The sequence below is a fragment of the Ochotona curzoniae genome, unplaced genomic scaffold (assembly GCF_017591425.1).
Source record: "Ochotona curzoniae isolate NIBS_2020 unplaced genomic scaffold, NIBS_Ocur_1.0 patch356, whole genome shotgun sequence".
Taxonomy (NCBI): domain Eukaryota; kingdom Metazoa; phylum Chordata; class Mammalia; order Lagomorpha; family Ochotonidae; genus Ochotona; species Ochotona curzoniae.
In genome coordinates this window covers 1,171,512-1,189,013 of record NW_024466924.1, presented here as the reverse complement: position 1 = coordinate 1,189,013, position 17,502 = coordinate 1,171,512, and the positions used below count along the sequence as shown (strand labels likewise).

The window sequence follows — 17,502 nt, the reverse complement described above, 5'->3', positions numbered from 1 at the left end:
CACCCAAACACAGCTCACACATGACTCGGTAGGGGCAGAGACTTAGCCTAACCCATCCCACATCCATCCAGGTCCTCCAGATCACCTGAGGTGCTGGAGTCTATTCTGGTTTGGTGCATCCAGTCCTAGTCCACACTTGTGCCAAGAGAGACTAGAGCCATATCCAGATCAGAACACAGCCTCCACTCCAGCCCCTGCACTCCTTGGTGGAAACCCCAACCCTGCTAGGTTGTCCCCTTAGCTTCCCAACCAGGCCTGTTCACAGCCATAGATTGCACGCATGCCAGTGGTTGCTCTGACTCAGCTTGGCATAGCCCCTCACCTGTCTTGTCCTTTGCCTTAGGTGCTGTGGCCTAGGGTCCCTGACTTATGCAGACCAGTAGGTATAAGAGCCTAGCTCGGAGGGCCGAGTGTGTGCTGGGCAGAATCAGGCTGGACTGCAATACCCATTATTTCCATTGGAGGACAGGGCTGGAAACAGAACCAACCCAGCAATTGTAACCACCAGTTGATTGGGGCGATAGACTGGACCAGGCCCTGTATTTGAAAATACACACAAGAATTGGTCTGGGAATACCTCAGACAAAGATTCTTTGGGGATCTCCCCAATTGAACTGCTGGACATAGAACCCACTGTCTGCTATGGAGTGCAAGTGCCAGAGCCGAGCCTCCTCAGAGGATCAGATGGAGCAGTGGAGAGTAAAATCAGGTGCACATGGAGGATATGGCAGTCCATTGAAACCTGCAGAGGATACCTGGCACCACAACAGAGAACGGAGGACAGAATAAATCAACTACCTCAGCCATGTGTTGGCAGTGAAAAACTGGGCAAACGGAGACTCTAAGGTGAACTATGTCAATCAGTAGATTCTGCAGCGACCTCATTGTGCTTGGAATGGCGAGATTGGCAGCAATTCATAACTGTTGAACTATCAAAACCACTTGCACAAGACCCTCGGAGCATGCCCCACATCAGGGACCTGGGATGGGTGGGAGACTGGGTGGGGCTTCTCCCTTTATCTCCCCCTTTACCCCAGATACAGGAAAAAAACAATGTGGAAATAATAGTCTTACCCACTTTCCTGTAGCCCTTGAACCTTTGTGCCCTAATTAACTATGTAAAGATTGTCAAAAACAAAACAAAAACAAACAACAAAAAAAACAGCCTAGCTTGGCATGACCTGTGTTCCATCCTGATTTCTATTTTTGCTTGTAAGCTAAGGTTTGCTCAGCCTTGCGCAGTCCATCCCATTCCATTACCAAGCCACACATTAGCCAGCCAGTGGAGCTACTCTGCCCAGCTATTCTGACCCCCAGGTCTGGACCATGTCTTCACCAGTGGGAGCTATGAACCATTACGGGAGTTTCCCAAGTTCCTCCACTTGACCCACTTTCAGACCAAGTTCTCATACATGCCAGTGGGTGTTACGGTAGTGTCCAGCATAGTCTGGCCTTCCATTTGGTCTTGTATGAGCTGGTGCATGCTGCAGTCAGGCCCACCCCACACCCTATTTAGGATGCGCATTTGGGTGCTGTTACCTTGACCAGTCCAGACTGCTGTCGATTCCTTTACCCATGAGTGATGGCAGGCTCCTTTGTCACACCTAGCTTAGTCCATTACCACCCCAACTTTTGAGCTAATCATTGGGACTAGTATTTCCACAGGGTTTGGCCCATACATCTACCACAGAATAAATCCCAGCAAATGGTTCTCTCGTATGCTAGTTAATATCATGGTCCTGCCTAATGTGACCCGTCTCCTGATCCATCATTGTGTCAGGTACTAGGATATGGTCCTGCTAGACAAGCCCCCAGCCTTAGCTTTTACATGGACTGGTGTATGGTGGTCAGCATTGTTCAATGATAACAAGTTCTACACAGGACTCAAAGGAGGCTGGTATATCAGTCTGATCCATAAAGATCATCTGGTCCCTCTCCTCCAAACTACCAGGTCTCAGTATCCTTGCTCACCTTCAAAGGAAAAGTTACTCTGTCACTGGAACTTCTCAGCATTGATTCGCAATCCAGAAGCACAGTGGGCTCAACATGGAGGTACCTAAGCAGCAATTCATAGCCTCAAAATCCCAGAGCTCACTGCAAGGAAGCAACAGGCAGAGCCTGGACCAAATGGCGCACTGGCCGCCCAGAAACAGCTCACTGCATGTTCATGGTGGCTGGAATCTGAGCTCTGAGCATGGAGACTAATCTGGCCTGGAATTTGCCAGCAGCCAACAGGCTGCTGAAAGTTTTACCACCCAGACCCCAAGGTCGCCCCTTCCCAATCCTACCCACTGCATGATGTTGGCAGCGGGTGGAGCCTGCCCTATTCTCCAGATTTCCCCTCTCAGTCTACTCACCAGGAAGGCAGCAGCCTCTGCAGCTTGGGCAGGCCTGGGGACAACTCACTGCTTGTTCCCAGTGGCTGGAATCAGGGCTCTGAGCATGGAGACTAACCTGTCCTGGAACCTGCCAGCAGCCAATAGGCTGCTGGAAGTTTTACCACCCAGACCCCAGGGTCGCCCCCTCCCAATCCCATCCAATGTGTGATGTTGACGGTGGGTGGGGCCCAAGTCCACCCTGTTCACTGGATTTCCCCTCTCAGTCTACTCACCAGGAAGGCAGCAGCCTCTGCAGCTTGGGCAGGCCTGGGGACAGACAGCTCACCGTATGTTCACAGTGGCTGGAATCAGGGCTCTGAGCATGGAGACGAACCTGTCCTGGAATTTGCCAGCAGCCAACAGACTGCTGGAAGTTTTAACCCCCAGACCCCAAGGTCGCCCCCTCCCAATCCCATCCACTGCGGAATGTTGGCAGCAGGTGGGGCCCGGGCCCGCCCTGTTCTTCAGATTTCCCCTCACAGTCTACTCACCAGGAAGGGAGCAGCCTCTGGAGCTTGGGCAGGCCTGGGGACAGACAGCTCACCGTATGTTCACAGTGGCTGGAATCAGGGCTCTGAGCATGGAGACAAAGCTGGCCTGAAACCTGCCAGCAGCCAATAGGCTGCTCAGAACTATTTATTTTTATTTGAAAGGCAGTTACATGGAGGAGAAAGAGAGAATCTTCCATTTGCTGGTTCACTCCCCGGATGGTTACAAAGGCCAGAGCTGAGCCCATCTGAAGTGAGGCACTTCTTCTGGGTCTCTTGTGGGTACATAGGCCCCAAGGACTTCAGCCATCATCCTCTGCTTTTTCAGGCCATAAACAAGGAGCTGGATCAGAGCTGGATCTAAAACTTAAACCAGCACCCATATGAGATGCTGGCACCACAGGCTGAAAATTAACTTGCTATTCTACTGCATAGCAAGAATATTCTTTGGCCCTGAAAATATCCATTTATTTTATTTTATTTTTTATTTTTGATGTTTCCATAGTTGATTAGGGGGATTATCGCTGAGGATTAGGGGAAGTGGGTGAGACTACTTCTAATTTTTCTTTTCTTCTTTCCATATCTGGGAGAAGGGGGGGGGAGATAATGGGAGAAACTACACCCTAACTCCCAACCATATTAGAAGCTGGGGATGGGGAACAGCCACCCAATGTCATCCCAGGGTCCCTGGGGTAGAGCATGCTCCAAGGGTTTTGCTCAAATGGTTCGGTAGTTCTGAAATGCTGTCAATCTTGCCATCTGTGGATGAGGAAACCCTTCCAAGGTCCATTGGCTCACAGTCTACCTGAGAGTGTTTATTCACCCAGATATTTGCTGTCAGAGTTTGGCTGGGATAGTTGACCAATTTGTTCCGTCTCCTTACTCTGCTATTGTGCCAAATATCCTCTGCAGGTCCCAATGGACTGGCAAATCCTCTATGTGCATCTAAATATGCAGCCCACTGATCTGTCTAAGCCACTGAGGAAGCCCAGTTCTGACACATGCACTCCATGATCAGACCACACAGATCCTGTGATTCTCCCCATGGTTGAAGTTCTGAGTCCAACAGTTCAGCTGGAGGAATTTCCAAAAAAATTTTGTCTGAAGTGACTCCAGGCCTGATCCTTGTGTGTGCTTGTCAGTAAAAGGTCCAGCTCAGTCCGTCACCCACATCAGCCTACATACACACTGGCAGTTGCAATTGCTGGGTTGGTTCTGTCTCCAGTCCCATCTCTTACATAAACCAATGGATGATGTGGCATAGCTCAACCTGCCCACAACACTTTTGACCCTCTTGTATACCAGAGGGAACTACAGCTTAGTCAGAGTGATTCCCAATAACCCCCACTAGGCCTGCCCTCCAGCCTTGGTTTCTATGCTTGCCAGTATGTGCAGCAGACTGATTTAGTCTGTCCACAACACATTCTGCTCTCACAGACATCAATGGACGCTGAAGTCTAGCTCAACCCAACCAACCCCACTACCCAGCTCACACTCATGCCAACAGGTGCCACTACCTGTCTAACCAGGCCTGCCCCTAGCCCTGGTTCTCAGGCTCACCAGTGGGAGTTGTAGCTCACCAGTGGGAGCTGTAACCCATTACAGAGGTGCCCATAGTTTCCCTACTGGGCCCACTCCAGCTCCAGATCTTGCATTTTCCAGGTGGTTCTATGGACCAGTCCAATCACTTGCTGGCCGATGCTGTGAAAAGACCCACCAGCCTGCACTTAACCCTGGCACATGCATGCACCAATGGATGTAGTCGATTAACCATGCCTTGCTCTTCCTCTAACCCAGTTCACACGCAGGCCAACAGGTGTTATAGTCCTGCCCTGTCTGGTCTGCCCCATCCCAGTTCTCACACTCACCACTGGGAACAATGGCCCAACAGGGGAAGCCGAAGCAACTTTGTTGGACTCACATGCCCCTTTGCTCCCACCAGGTCTCACATGTGCTGCTGGTTGCAGCGGCACAGTCTGGTATGACCCATTTCGCCACAACATTTGCCAGCAGTGCTGTAGCCTGGTGCTAAAGCCTGGCCCAGACTGATCTTTCCCCAATTCCAGCTCATGCTGGTGGGTGCTGCAGCCTAGCCCAGCCCAGCCAGCCCCCAGTCCTAGCCCTAATGTGAACTGGCTGGTGTTGCAGCCTGACCCAACCTGTCCTGCACCCCATCCTAGTTCTCAGATCTGCCAGTGGGTGCTATGAACTGGCCCAGCCTGGCCTGCTCCCAGACCTGACTCACATGTATGCTGATGTGTATGGTAACCTGGCCTGGCCTGGGTTGCTCCAAGTCTTGGTTCTTGTGCTCACCTGTAGACTGCATCCTAACAGAGGAGTTCCCCCAGCTCCTCTATCAGACCTCCTCCCAACTGCAGCCTTGTGTAAATTGGTTGGTTCTTAGGCCACTGAATTAGAACAGTGGCCCCAGAGAATTAAGATGGTGGAATAAGGTAAGAACACATTTAAATGGACGGAAAAACATTTAATCAGGATGAAGCAGAGAGAACATAGCAGAGGCGTACCTGGAGACTGACAGACACAGGAAAGCAGTGGGCACAGCGGTGTGGTGTTGCAGTGACTGATACTCCAGCGGCATTCAGCTAATGGTGATCTGAACTCCACCAGCAGCCAGAACTCCACCAGCAACCAGGTGGGAAGGGACTTTCACTGGGAGCTTGGGAGGTGAACCCAGACAAAGAACTGTCCATCCTGCTGGTCCATTTGATTTGACCAGGAGCAGAGACAGAGCAGCAGATCCCAGACGGGCAGTGTGAGAACAGGGTGGATTTCATAGCCCAGTCAGCCCCCTAGAGCTGAATTGGGCACCATTTTGTGTAAGGAGGAAAGGGCAAGGGAAAGGACTGAGCATGCGCTGAGCTGGGAGTGAGCTCATTTCTGACTCAGTGAACTGCAGCAACATGGCATTCTACAGGTTCCACCCAGGGCAGGTCTGGATAGCCCTTAGATCTGACAGCCAGCAGATCAAGAACTGTAGTGGTGGTATGTCAGGTGCCATTTTGCGCACTGTGGCAATAGCTTTGGGACTGCAGGGAACAACAGTGAACTGTGCATGTGCTGAGCTCGCGAGAACTCACTGAGTTCTATGGATTGCACTGGTCCCGCAGGAAAATAATACCGACTGTGGCATTGTACTGGTCAAAATAGGTCCGTGTGGCACCCAGATTTAATGTCCAGCAAGATCAACGCCACCAACAACCTAACTATATAGGACACCTGGTGTCTCTCTAATCCTGGGACCTGCTCCAACCAGAAGTGGGAGAAAGGTTGCAGAGACAATGGTGCAGCCTCAGCATGGTATCACAGGAGGTGGAGAGTGGTGAGCCAAGAGCTGGGGCTGTGGAGACCATGGTGGAAATCTGACTCAAGAACCCAGATCTGGAACTCGCTGGAGGTTGTGGCACAAGTGGCTACAAGCAAAAAGTTGTGTACCAACTGCAATAAGTAAAATCACATTGTAGACCTGTGGGTGACACAGCTTAGAAACCTACCCCAAGGAGAAGACTCTGCTAACCAGAAGTACAATGATCAAGAGTAAAAGAAGAGACAAAGGCACAATGAATATTACTGAAAACTCCCCTGCAAAGGAGCAAAACCCTATGCCAACCTCAGAGTTAACTGAGGAAGACATCGAGAAAATGGGGGACACAGAATTCATAAGGCTCATTTTAAAGATTCTGATCAAAAATGAGAAGCACATGCAAGAGTTCAAAGAATTTAAGGAAGCAATAAAGCAAATCAAGGCTGATATATCAGAAATTAAGAACACAGTAGAGCAAATTACAAGTACAGTGGAGAGTCTCCAAAATAGAATGAAGCAAGCAGAAGAAAGAATCTCAAAATTGGAAGATATTTCCTGAAATCAGAGGGAAGCAAACAAAAAGCTGGAAGCAGAGCTGGATCAGGCCACAAAAAGTATTCACAAATTGAAAGACGCTATTAAAAGGCCAAATATAAGAGTTATGGGAGTCCCAGAAGGTGCAGAAAGAGAAGCTGAGTTTGCAAATGCATTTAATGAAATAATAAAGGAAAATTTCCCTAATCTAGAGAAAGAATTGGGAAACAAGATCCAGGAGGAGCACAGAACTCCCAACAGGCTTGATCAAAAGCGATCTTCACCAAGACACATGATCATCAAGCCCTCTTCAATTGAACATAAGGAAAGGATCCTTTAAATGTGCATGTGAAAAAAATCAATTGAAATACAAAGGAATGTCAATTAAAGTCACCGGGATCTCTCACAGGAAACTCTACAGGCAAGAAGAGAATGGAGTGACATATTCCAGATTCTAAAAGAAAAAATTGTTGGTCTAGGATAACATATCCAGCAAAGCTTTCTTTTGTCTTTGAAAATGAAATAAAATTCTTCCAGAGTAAAGAAAAATTAAAAGAATTTGCCTCTTCCAAACCTGCCCTACAAATGATACTTCAAGATGTTCTCTTGACAGAAAAGAGGAATAGCACCTACCAAAACCAAAGGCAAATGGGAAGAACATCCCAGTAAAATGACAACAGAAGACTAAACCAATGAACAACCCATTGCTAAAATGACAGGACCAAAGTTAACTGAGGAATACATCAAGAATATGGAGGACACAGAATTCAGAAAACTCATTTTAAAGCTTCTGATCAAAAATTAGAAGTTGATGCAAGAGTTCAAAGAATTTAAGGAAGCAATGTATCAAATCAAGAGAGAAGCAAACAAAAAGCTGGAAGCAGAGCTGGATCAGGCCAAAAAAAAGTATTCAAGAATTGAAAGACACTATTAAGAGGCCTAATATAAGAGTTATGGGAGTCCCAGAAGGTGCAGAAAGAGAAACTGGTTTTACAAATATATTTAATGAAATAATAAAGGAAAATTTCCCTAATCTAGAGAAAGAACTGGGAAACAAGACGCAGGAGGGACAGAGAACTCCCAACAGGCTTGATCAAAAGTGATCTTCACCAAGACACATCGTCATCAAGCTCTCTTCAATTGAACATAAGGAAAAGATCCTTAAACATGCACGTGAAAAAAATCAATTGACATATAAAGGAATGCCAATTAAACTCACAGGAGACCTCTCACAGGAAACTCTACAGACAAGAAGAGAAGAGTGACATATTCCAGATTCTAAAAGAAAAAAATTGTCAGCCTAGGATAACATATCCAGCAAAGCTTTCTTTTGTCTTTGAAAATGAAATAAAATTCTTCCACAGTAAAGAAAAGTTAAAAGAATTTGCCTCTTCCAAACCTGCCCTACAAATGATACTTCAAGATGTTCTCTTGACAGAGAAGAGGAATAGCACCTACCAAAACCAAAGGCAAATGGGAAGAACATCCCAGTAAAATGACAACAGAAGACTAAACCAATGAATAGCCCATTCCTATAATGACAAGACCAAAGTACCACCCATAAGTATTCAACTCTGAATGTAAATGGCTTAAGCTCAATCAAAGGTCATAGATTAGTAGACTGGATTAAAAAACAAAACCCATCTGTTTGTTGTCTGTAGGAGACACACTTCAACAAAGATCAGCGGAAACTATATCACATGGGTTTTGTTGTTTTCTGTTGGTTTCATCTCTTCAAAAACACTTTCTTCTGATTAAATCATTCAATGACTCGTAGATCATGCAGTGGCATCATTTTCTTCAAGAAGGTTCTTGATTTTCATTTCTTCAGCTACACATTAGTCATTTAATAGCATGTTATTTAACTTCTTGGTGTTGTTAATTTCTTTTTTCTCCCTGATGTTGATTTTGTTTTGTGGCTCTTCATTTAAGGGGATGTATAGTAGCTGTGTAATGGAGACTGTCATATCTAATAACATGTCATTTAACTTCATGGCATTGTAAATTTCTATTTTTCTTTCTATTGTTGATTTTGTATCATGACTTTTCATTTAAGGGGATGTACAGTAGCTGTGAAATGGAGACTAACATCCAGATGTGAGAATGCAGTGTAGTATGCATTTCTGCTTCCAGACAAAGATGGACTTACAATGAAACTGTTTACTATATCTTGACAACAGTTTTCTGGACTCTGCCATTATCCCGTGCCCGCAATGATGGACATATGACTAAGTATGAAGAACTATATGTTAGTAATAATATAGAGGAACTAGGTGCGGAGGAGATAAGGGAATATGGAACTGTATCATAAAATGATAATAATAATAAAAAGTTAAAAAAAAAAAAGAAACAGTGGCCTTGCACAACCAGCCCACACCCATTCTGGTTCTAACTGTTGGGTCCTACAACCTAGCCAAGCCTGGTCCATACCCAGACACAGCTCTTGCATGTTTCATTGGGAGCAGAAACCTGGCCAAGACTGTCCTACCCGACCCTGGCTTTTGTGAGTACCAGTGGGTGCTGAAGTTAAGCTCAGTCTGGCACCGCCAGACCCAGGCCACACACATGCAAGGACACTGCAGTCATGTCCAACCCAGATCGCTGCCTCCATTCAATCTCTGGTGCTCACCAGTGGGAGCCACAATCCAGCTGGGGCATTCCCTTAGTTCCCCAACCAGGGCTGTTTTCAGCCACCAATCTTGTGCATGCAGTGGTTACTCTGACCCAGCTCGGCATAGTCTATCCCCCATCTTGGCCTTTGCCATTGGATGCTGCAGCCTGGTTTGTCCTGGCCTGCTGCAAGTCCCAACTCTCACTGGTGGGTGCTGTAGCCTAGCCCTGTCCAGTCTGCTCCCATTCCTGGCTCATGCAAACAGGTGTGATAGCCTAGCCTGGCATGACCTGCACTTCAGCCTGGCTCCTGCACATGCCAGTGGGCTAAGGTTTGTCTCAACCCTGCTCAATACAGTTCCAACCCCCAGAACCAACCCACACATTTGCTCACAAGTGGAGCTACCTTGTCTAGCTGACCAACACCCAAACCTGAAACACACGCTCACCAGCAGGATCTACATTCCACCAGTGGAGTTTCCCATGTTCCCCTACCATGCCCACTCTTAGACCCAGATCTCATATGCACAGGTCGGTGCTAAGTCCTTGCCTGGCACAATCTGTCTCCTCTATCCCAGCCTTTGTGAGAACTGGTGGACACTGTGGTCTGACCCATCCTATACTTCTTAGGTGTGCCTGTAGGTGCTGCAGCCTGGACCAGCCCAGTCTGTTCCCAACCCAGTACCCATGAGTGTCTTGGGGTTCCATGATCATGCCTAGCTCAGCCCATCACTACCCCCAGCTCTTAAGCAAACCAGCAGAAACTGCAGTTCCACAAGGGTGGGCCCACATATCCCCCACAAAATCTGCCCCCAGACCTGCTTTTCTCATGTGCATGTCCCAGCCTAACATTACCTGCCCCTATTCCGACTCTGACTAGCTGGTACTGTGATGTAGCCCTGCCACATAAGCCCCCATCCCTAGCTTTAGTGTGCACTGATGAGTGGTGGTCAGCAGTGATCCATGTAACTAGCCCAGCTCAGGTCTTCCATAAGGGCTGGTACATTGGTCTGACCCATAAAGGTCCTCCAGCTTCCTGCGCCTCCAAACCACTCAGTTTTAGCCCCCTTGCTTACCTGTAAGTCTAGTGGCCTTGTCAATGGAAGTTCCTCAGAAGTCATTCCTCACCTGCAACATACTCTCTCAGTGATCCTCCCTCCCATACACCCCCTTTCCCTGATAAATCCATAATCCCTGTGCCTGGGAACTCATGTGTCCCTCAGCCCCAGCCTTCTGAAGCCCAGTCTTCTGGTGGGGTGGTATGCTGGCCTGGAGCTCTGCCCACTCACTAGGGTCCCAAGCTCCTGGCACATGTGCTGGCCTGGGACCTTACCCCTCCACACACCCAAGATCCAGGCCCATTCAAAGTTCCCCAAGCCCTGCCATTCAGCACACCAAGCCAGTATGCTATTCCAGGCTCTCCCCTCTCCACCCAGGAACAAGCACATAGGAAAATACTCCCAGCTTGTTCCACTTGCCTGGATATGAGCCCCCAGGTCCCCATACACCCCACCAGCACCATCCTCCAGACCCCCACAAGCCTGCTGCCCCCAGGTGTGCGTGGTACAATTTGTGGTGGCCACCCTCCCAGAATACTCTTTAAAATTAATCACTTTTCCTAACTAGAAACCATTACGTTTCATGAAATAAGCCAATCGCAAAAGGACAAAATCATACGTTCCCTTCGATATAAGGCAACCTTCATACAAAATACAAGATCATTGGATATATAGGTAAACACATATAACATACATTCATCTAGAAGAGCTGTATAATGGAGACTAGCAGAACGACAAGTGAAGATTCATTGCAGGATGTATCTCTACTCCTGAAAAAAAGATAGACCCCTCCCAATAAAACTGTTAAATGTATCTTTTTTTTTAAGATTTATTTATTTTTATTGCAAAGTCAGATCAGAGGAGAGACAGAGAAGATCTTCTGTCCAATGATTCACTCCCCAAGTGGCTACAATGGCTGGTGCTGCACCAATCCAAAGCCAGGAGCCAGGAACTTCTTCCAGGTCTCCCACATGGGCACAGGGTCCTAAGGCTTTGGGCCGTCCTTGACTGCTTTCCCAGGCCACAAGCAGGGAGCTGGATGGGAAGCGGGGCTGCCGAGATTAGAACTGGCGCCCATATGGGATCCTGGCACGTGCAAGGCGAGGACTTTAACCATTACGCTATCGTGCCAGGCCCTGTTAAATGTATCTTGACAATAGGATATTGGACTTTCTACCATTGCCTATACCTACAATGTCAGGATACACTTAAATAGCAGAATGACTGCCTTGTGATTGTTGCTGAAGGACAATACCATTGTAATAATATAGGGAAAATTAGTTGCAGGGGGAAGAATGAGAAGAGTGGAAGGGGAAAATCTCTGAGCCTAAAGAATATATCATGAAGGGAATTCATCGATTTTTCAACAGGTGATATATGTGCAAAATACAGAAGATACACAGAGGTAAAAACTGTTTCCTACTCCCTTTCTCTCCACCATTCAGGTCCTTTTTTTTTTTTTTTTAAGATTTGGTTTTAGGACCCGGCGCGGTGGCGCAAGTGGTTAAGGTCCTCGCCTTGCACGCCCGGGATCCCATATGGGCACCGGTTCTAATCCCGGCAGCCCCGCTTCCCATCCAGCTCCCTGCCTGTGGCCTGGGAAAGCAGTCGAGGATGGCCCAAAGCTTTGGGACCCTGCACCTGTGTGGGAGACCCGGAAGAGGCTCTGGGCTCCTGGCTTCGGATCAGCATAGCATCGGCCGTTGCGCTCACTTGGGGAGTGAACCATCGGACGGAAGATCTTCCTCTCTGTCTCTCCTCTCTGTATATCCACCTTTCCAATAAAAATTAAAAAAAAAAAGATTTGGTTTTATTAGAAAGTCAGATTTAGAGAGAGGAGAAGTGGAAAGAAAGATCTTCTGTCCCCTGACCACTTCTCAAGTGGCCACAACGGCCAGAGCTAAGCTGATCCATAGAGCCGGGAGCCAGGAGCTTCTTCCAGGTCTCCAATGAAGACACAAGGTCTCAAGGCTTTGGGCTGTCCTTGACTGCTCTCCCAGACCACAGGCAGGCAGCTGGATGGGAAGTGGGGCAGCTGGGACATGAACCAACACTCATATGGGATCCTGGCACATGGAAGACGTTAATGCACCTGAGAAAGCAGTGAAAGATGGCCCAAGTCCTACGTCCCTGCAATGACATGGGAGACCTGGAAGGAAAAAGCTCCCATTTTTAGATTGACTCAGTTCCAGCCACTGCAGTCATTTGGAGATGGAATCAGTGGGTGAAGATCTCCCTGTCTCATTTTCTTTCTCTGTGAATCTGCCTGTTAAGTAAAAATCAACATATCTTTAGAGGGGAAATAGAAGGAGTACGGTGCAAAGGTACAGAGGCTAAATCCTTGTCTTGCAAGCACCAGGATCCCATACAGATGCTGGTTCATGTCCCAGCTGCCCCACTTCCCATCCAGCTCCCTGCTTGTGGCCTGGGAAAGCAGTGGAGGATGGCCCAAAACCTTGGGACCATGCAACTGCATGGGAGACCCAGGGGAGGCTCCTGGTTTCGAACCAGAGCAACTCCAACCATTACTGCCACTTGGAGAGTGAACCAGCAAATGAAAGATCTTTCTCTCTGTCTCTCCTTCTCTGAGTAAATCTTTCAAAAAAAGAAATATATATATAGATATAGATAGATCTATACCTATACATATATAGAAAGAGAGAGAGATTGCATAAGAAACTATTACAATGTTAAAAATGGTTGTTATTATTTCATGTTGAAATTATGGGTAATACATATTTTCTTCTAATTTGTTGTAGTTTTCAAATTTTCAGCCAACAAAAATATACTGACATATTCAAAGGACACAAACACCCTTTCTTGTTAATTTATACAATATATATATTGGGCTATCTATGTTGCTAGGAACATTTTCTTGGTGGTGGACAAAAGGGAATCTTTGTACTCCTATCCAGTTGAGCAATCTCAAGGATTGAGATCCCCAACATTTCTAAGCAGCAAATAAGAGATTACCAAATACACTTTGCCTTGCTGAAGCCCTGAAAGGTAGGCTGGGGCAGGTGTTTGCACAGGGATTAAATCAGTACTTGGGATGCCCACATCCCATACTAGGATGCTGGATCAAGTCCTGGCTTCTTAGTTTCCAATTCAGCTTCCTGTGAGGCACAACCTGGGAGGCAGGAGGCAGCAGTTGATGACTCACATACTTAGGTCCTTGCTGCCCATGTGGAGGCTAAGCCTGAGTTCTGGGCTCATTGTTTTGGGCCAGCCCTGAATGTTGCGGGCACTTTGGGAGTGAACCAGTAGATAGATCTCTCCCTCTGTCCCTCCCTTTCAAGTGAAATGAAAGTAAATACCAATTAAGAAAACAAATTTCTGAGATTTAAAAAAAAAAAAAAGATGCAGGCTCTCAAGGGAAATGATACCCCTCTAAGAATATGGTCATGATGCTATAGCTTTACTCAGCCATGAGTGATTTTTTTAAAAATACAACTCACATTCACAACACGCCCTTACGAAAACACAGAGGAGCTACAGCCCACATGAATCATCATGTCCCTTCTCCCCTTGAAGGGCAGGACACCAGAATAGCTTCTGGATGACAAAGCAGCCTGAAACTTTGGAAAGCCTTAATCTTTAGGGAGGAGACGAAAGGAAGAAACGAGTTCTTAACTCATGACTTCAATCCCTAGACCTTTACCAGGCAGAACCAAGTAGCAGTGAAATCAACATGAATCTTGTTTTAAATTCTTCCCCCACTAGAACCTGCAGCAGCAAGTATTTGTACTTAAATGATACTTGTCTGGTTCATTTTATTCCTACTTGCTAACATCACTGTTGTTTCAGAGGTCACAGTATAACAGGGTGCATTCACAAAAATTATCACATTTTAGTGACAGTAACAAGATATGTTAATGGTGTTTTCCATTTACCAAGCATCTTTCATTTGAGAATCTGCCTGACTTTATTATATCGTCATGACACATTCTCTTTTCTGGCATGGATGGTGAAATTGTCATGAAACACACCTCAGGAACTATTCGAGATGACCATGTGAAATTTGTAATACAGTCAAGAAAAGAAGTCATTTGCTATCGAGTCACAAATACTGTAATGATTGAGTGAAAGCACAACTATTCTGGAGACTGATTTAGTCATCTGCCTGGGAAGCTTATATTGAAATTTCACGAAGCACGTGGACACGATTCCCAAGTTTCTGGCTTAGGACACTGAATAGGTCAATGGCACAAATTAACAGAAAAAAAAAATATTGAGAAGATGGATAATCTTCCTGTAAATGACCCTGGCAACCAGCAAAGAACGGCTCAAGTATTGGGCTCCGGCCTTCTACGTGAGAGACCAAACAGAGTTCCTGGCTTCAGCTTTAGCCCCAGCTGCTGCAGGCATGTGGAGAGCGAGCCAGTGCGGAAGGTCTCTCCCTCTCTGTTCACTCTGCCTCTCAAATAAATTAATCAGAAAGAAACATCAATTTTAATTATACCACTCTTAAGTTTAAGCAGTTTGTTCTGACTGGTTCACTCCATCTTCAAGGCAAAAGGACTGTGAGAAAGGAATTTTTTTTTTTTTTGCTTTTGCTTTTTATTTTATTTTTTTCATTTATATTGGAAAGGCAAATACATAGAGAGAAAAATCTTCCGTCTGCTGATTTACTCCCCAAGTAGCTGCAATGGTTGGAGCTGAGCCAATCCAAAGCCAGGAGCCAGAAGCTTCAGGTCTCCCACGCAGGTGCAAGGTCCCAAGGCTTTGGGCCATCCACCATTACTTTCCCAGGCCACAAGCAGGGAGCTGGAAGGAAAGTGGAGCAGCCAGGATACAAACCAGCACCCATATGGGATCCCAGTGGATGCAAGACAAGGATTTAGCCACTAGCCTCTTGTGTCCCTGAGGATCTGCACTGGTGGGATCATGAACTCAGCAGCAGCAGCCAGAATCAAGCCCAGGCACCTGAATTGGAATGTGGCCATCTTAGCCATGAGGCTAGCCACCCACTGTGGTAGACGTTTAATGTAACAGCATATTGAAAGGCAGAAGCTGAATACCTCTTTTTGCCTCTATCTACTTCAGAGGAAAAAAAATATGGTTTCCAACCAAAACTAACGAAAACTTTGCTGATTAGGGGTGGCTAAAAATAGTCCTCCAAGATAGCCACATTCTAATTCCTAGACCCTGTGAACATTACATTTCATGGTCATAAAGGAGTCCTATAGGTGTGATTAAATTAAGGGTTTTAGACCAGGAGTATGACCCTGGATTATCCAGGCCAGCACACTATAATTACAGAAGTACTTCTGGGAGGGAAGCAGGAGATCACAAGGAAGGAAGGTGATGTGTAAACAGATTTCAAGATGCTGTGTTGCTGGCTTTGAACAGGGAGGAAGATCCAAGGAGATCCAAGATTCCAAGTTCAAGGAATGTAGCTCTAGAGGTCAGAAATGACAAGGGAACAGATTTCTCCCCTCAGCCTCCAGAGGGAGTGCAGTCTTATGCACACACACACACACATAAATATTTCAACATTTTTGCTGACTTAACCTCTTGTTGCTGATTTGCTGCCTTTATCAGCTCTGATCCATTCTATTGGCATCCTATATCTATGGTACAGCTGGTATTCAGTATTACCCTCAAGAGGTTAGAGACCTGTGGCCATCATCATCTCCCTAACAACCAACTTCCTGTACCCATTTCTTCCCAGCAAATGATGCAGTGAACCTGACATCAAAGAGCTACCTACCTGGTCATGGATGAGACCGTGGTAGAGGATGCTCTGCATGTCCCGGCACAGCCGCTCCAGACCGCCATACTTAGACCAGACGTTGGGGCTGTTGGCCGACACCAAACCCTCCACAGTCGTCTTCAAATTACCCAGCAACTGCCAGTGCTCCCTCCTGCAAGGGCATCAATTACACCAGTGGTTAGTTGACTTGTTGCACCTGATACTTAGTACGTCAAAGGAAGACTAACAAAAAGTAAGTGCCCTGTCCCACATCAAAACATTTTCTCCCCATATGGATTTTTCACTTGGACATAACTTTGAGGGGATAAAAGCTATAAAGAGGAGCACTAAAACGAAAAACAAAGGCAAACAAACAAAACCGCACATTTAAATGGCACATCATGCTCTGTAAAATGATTTTTATTGACTCTCATTCAATCCCTAGATAAGCAGACTTTAAACCCGCATGTATAGGAGTTTGATCCTCTGACAATCCCTTTCTTAACAGTAACAGTCCAATGGCAATATAGGGGTATTTCAAAACTTTCAAGGGATGGAATTAAAACATGTTAATTTTGGTGTAAAAAATGTGAAATGCATGTAACTTATAATATGCATTTTCCATGCAACTTTTGAAGACCCTTCATACTAAGGATGAGGATATCCATTCAGAACCAAAACTCTTTTGCCAAACAAAAATGCACTACCTTTTTCCCACTATATTTCCAAGCACTAAATACAGGACAGTGAAGGACAGAAAATGATTTATCTACATACCCACACACACATATCACGAGTTAGAATATGAATTGCCCACAACTTTTCATATTAAATTGAAACAAAAGTATTTTCAGTTGACACTGAGTTATTTTGGGACATGCTTTTAAGCAAATCAACTACTGTTTCATCCTCCTAGACCATCGAAAGCACTTCACTGGAAAAGTTTGAAAACTGCTGTCCTGGATGATCTTCAAAGTTCCTCTCAAGTCCCCAATATTTCTCAACACTCCTTCCAAGCAACTGAATGAGAAAGAGTTGACTGTTACAGAATCAACTTGGCTAAGGAAACAGAAGCTGAAGTATCAAACTCCTTTTCTGAAAAAGTTCCAAATTGTTCCGCTGTATACTTTACACCTTGCCCTTTCCCATTTTTAAGGGTGCTATACTTCGGTGAGCTCTTGGTTTAGTTGTTAAAATCCTGCTCGGGACATGTGCATCTCACATCTGAGTGCCTGTGGTTGCAGTCCTGGCTCTGCTGAGGCTGTCGGCCTCCTGCTGATGGGTCCCGAGAGGGCAGCAGGCACGGGCTCCAGCAGCTGGGTCTCCACCACTGCTAAGGGAGACCTGGATTGCATTCCAGGCACTTGCCCTCAACCTGACCCAGCCCCATGCAGGCATCTGCAGGGAACAATCAGAT

At 46.3% G+C, this 17,502-nt stretch overlaps 1 protein-coding gene across 1 annotated transcript in view; it reads right to left on the bottom strand.

The window, feature by feature from the left end:
• The window catches only part of LOC121167258 (run domain Beclin-1-interacting and cysteine-rich domain-containing protein), a 60,735-nt gene that overhangs the window by 27,672 nt on the left and 15,561 nt on the right, over positions 1–17,502 (bottom strand). Inside the window, exon 2 of the mRNA XM_040996685.1 lies at positions 16,104–16,257. Within this exon, the coding sequence (XP_040852619.1) occupies positions 16,104–16,257 (154 nt within the window). The remainder of the gene's footprint in view (positions 1–16,103; positions 16,258–17,502) is intronic.